Raw genomic sequence first — 2,451 nt, forward strand, 5'->3', positions numbered from 1 at the left:
CACACACACACACACACAGACACAGACACACTCACACACACAGACACACACACAGAGCACAATATAAATCACTGCTCTACCCAAATAACACATTCATCTCCGTTTTGACCAGAAACAGATACATACAAATGTCTAAAAAATGCAGTAAGGGAACGAAACTTTGCAAATGCTTTAATACACATCATATATTTTTTCAGATTTTTTTTGAATTATTTTTGAAGAGATATAACCATTTAAAATATTCGGGTCATTTTGACCCGGGAATGTATGGAGCACTATTAGGGGTCCAAAACACTTTTTGCAAAATTATCTATGAAGTTATTTTAGTGTCAACATTTTTAAAAATATATATTTAGCCATTTCTCCCATATCTTTTGGACTGAATTTTATTGATGAACATGAATATGTTGGCAATTAATGAAATACTGCAGCATGAAAAATTTCTCACTTTTTCATCTGAAAGTGAAGGTTCATGCAAGTAAAATGAATTTATTTTGACTGAAAACTTTTCAGAGTAATATTTAAGTTGTTTTGTCATGAATAAATATATATGTTTCATAAATTTGGACTGATTTTGAGCAATTCAAAGGGAGACGACCTGCCGACGGAGGATATTAGAGCCGCGCTTTCATTTGCAGAGAATGTCAGAATAAATGTCAGAGAATAGGTCAGACGGCCCTCAGGGGCCCGAACCCGTTCATTTCACACAGCCAAAGCATTACGGATATACGGATATATTATCAGAGCTTCGTTAACAGACAGACATTAAACACGGCGCTAATGACGCGCACTGACCATCAAACCAGGACCGCAGCAATTCACTCGAGAAGCTATTCATATGAGCATTACTTGCTTGATTCATTAAATAAAATTATTTCCGGCATTTTACTGAAAATCTAATTATTTCTCATCTTGAGAATCGAAGGCTGTACCAAACGTCAAATCAGTGTTATTCGAGGTTCTATTATTGCTCCTCTTTATATTTTCAATTACATTTTATCTAGTCTTAACTTCAATTTTAGTTTTTTAAAGTAATTTTTATTAGTTTTATATTATCTACTTTTAGTTGTTTTAGTATTTCAACTTAAACTAAATTAAAATAACAAATGAAATAGATGAAATTAATAATGTTTATTTTATTTATAAATGTTTTTAATGGATTTATTGTAACTATAATAACCTTGAGTAAAAAAATTATGTAGAACATAAACATTCAGCTCGGACCAAACTAATCACACAAACATGTTCATTGATAAGTAGCAGCTCTAAATGTTTTAGAACTATCATTAATATTTTTATTTAATATATATTTATTTATTATCGCGAATAGCGAATGCATTTAAAAGCCACTTTGACAGAATCCACTCTGAAAAAAAAACATTCTGTAGGATTTACTTTTTAAATGCATTCATGTCTTTACAGTGCAGTCTGGATTTATTGGCAGCTCGTGTTGTTCTCGTGGATTATAGGACTCTGAGTTTGTAGAATATCTCAGAACGACTGTCTGGTGTGTTTTTAGTACCGTCTACGCAGGACGGAGCCGCTCTGGTGGTTCCTGCCACTTGTCCCGGGAAACACGAGCACTTGACGGTCAGCGAACGCTCCTCGATCTTGTTCTTATTGCAGCATCGGTGTAACGCCACCACCTCACACGTTCCCATCCGCACGTCATGCAGCACTGCAACACAACACAACCTTCATCACTTTCACTGAAATACACATAAATATACAAAATAAACGTATAGCATTTCTCATTTTCACTTAGTGTAACTTGATGTACTAAAATAACTAAAACTGGAATAAAAACATATATAAATTATAGATTAGAAATTTTTTAAAAATTCAAAAACTATTTGAAAAATTAAAAAAAATGTTTTAACTAAAATTAAAATTAAAACAGATTCAAAAATAATTCAAAATATGAATAAAACTATAATAGTACCTCAATGATACTAAAATAACACTGGAACACAGTCATCATCATAGACATTAACAACAACAACAACAAAAAAGCCTGTTTTTTTTAAATACAAAATTAAAATATATAAAAATAAATAAATAAATAAAAAAGACAAAACATTCAACAAAAATACTTCAAGAACAGAAAATGTAAAAAAAAAAAAAAAAAATTATTATAAAATGTAAAAATATTTTTTAAAACATACAACAAAAATATATTACAGTAAAAGAAAACATAAAAATTAAAACTAATTCAAAAAAATGAATAACCACATAATGTTGATGATATTAAAATAAGACTGGATCACAATCATCATCATCAGTGTGGTCAGTGGACGCAGTGAGGGACGAGCTCAGCTAAACTCCGTTCACACACACTTCAGTACGGATCAGGAGAGAAACCGCTTTCATGAAGCCAGTGTGACAGTCACTGTCCTTCCTCCCGCTGAGCTGGTGACGCGCAATTATTCACACGCTGCGGCGCTCACTTTT

At 32.0% G+C, this 2,451-nt stretch overlaps 1 protein-coding gene across 1 annotated transcript in view; it reads right to left on the bottom strand.

The window, feature by feature from the left end:
• LOC107728758 (protein FAM19A2) overlaps positions 1 to 2,451 on the bottom strand; it is an 8,249-nt gene that overhangs the window by 4,417 nt on the left and 1,381 nt on the right. Inside the window, exon 3 of the mRNA XM_016539040.1 lies at positions 1,523 to 1,678. Within this exon, the coding sequence (XP_016394526.1) occupies positions 1,523 to 1,678 (156 nt within the window). The remainder of the gene's footprint in view (positions 1 to 1,522; positions 1,679 to 2,451) is intronic.

Source organism: Sinocyclocheilus rhinocerous, unplaced genomic scaffold (genome assembly GCF_001515625.1).
Source record: "Sinocyclocheilus rhinocerous isolate Xijiao unplaced genomic scaffold, SAMN03320098_v1.1 scaffold6087, whole genome shotgun sequence".
In the NCBI taxonomy this organism is placed as follows: Eukaryota; Metazoa; Chordata; class Actinopteri; order Cypriniformes; family Cyprinidae; genus Sinocyclocheilus; species Sinocyclocheilus rhinocerous.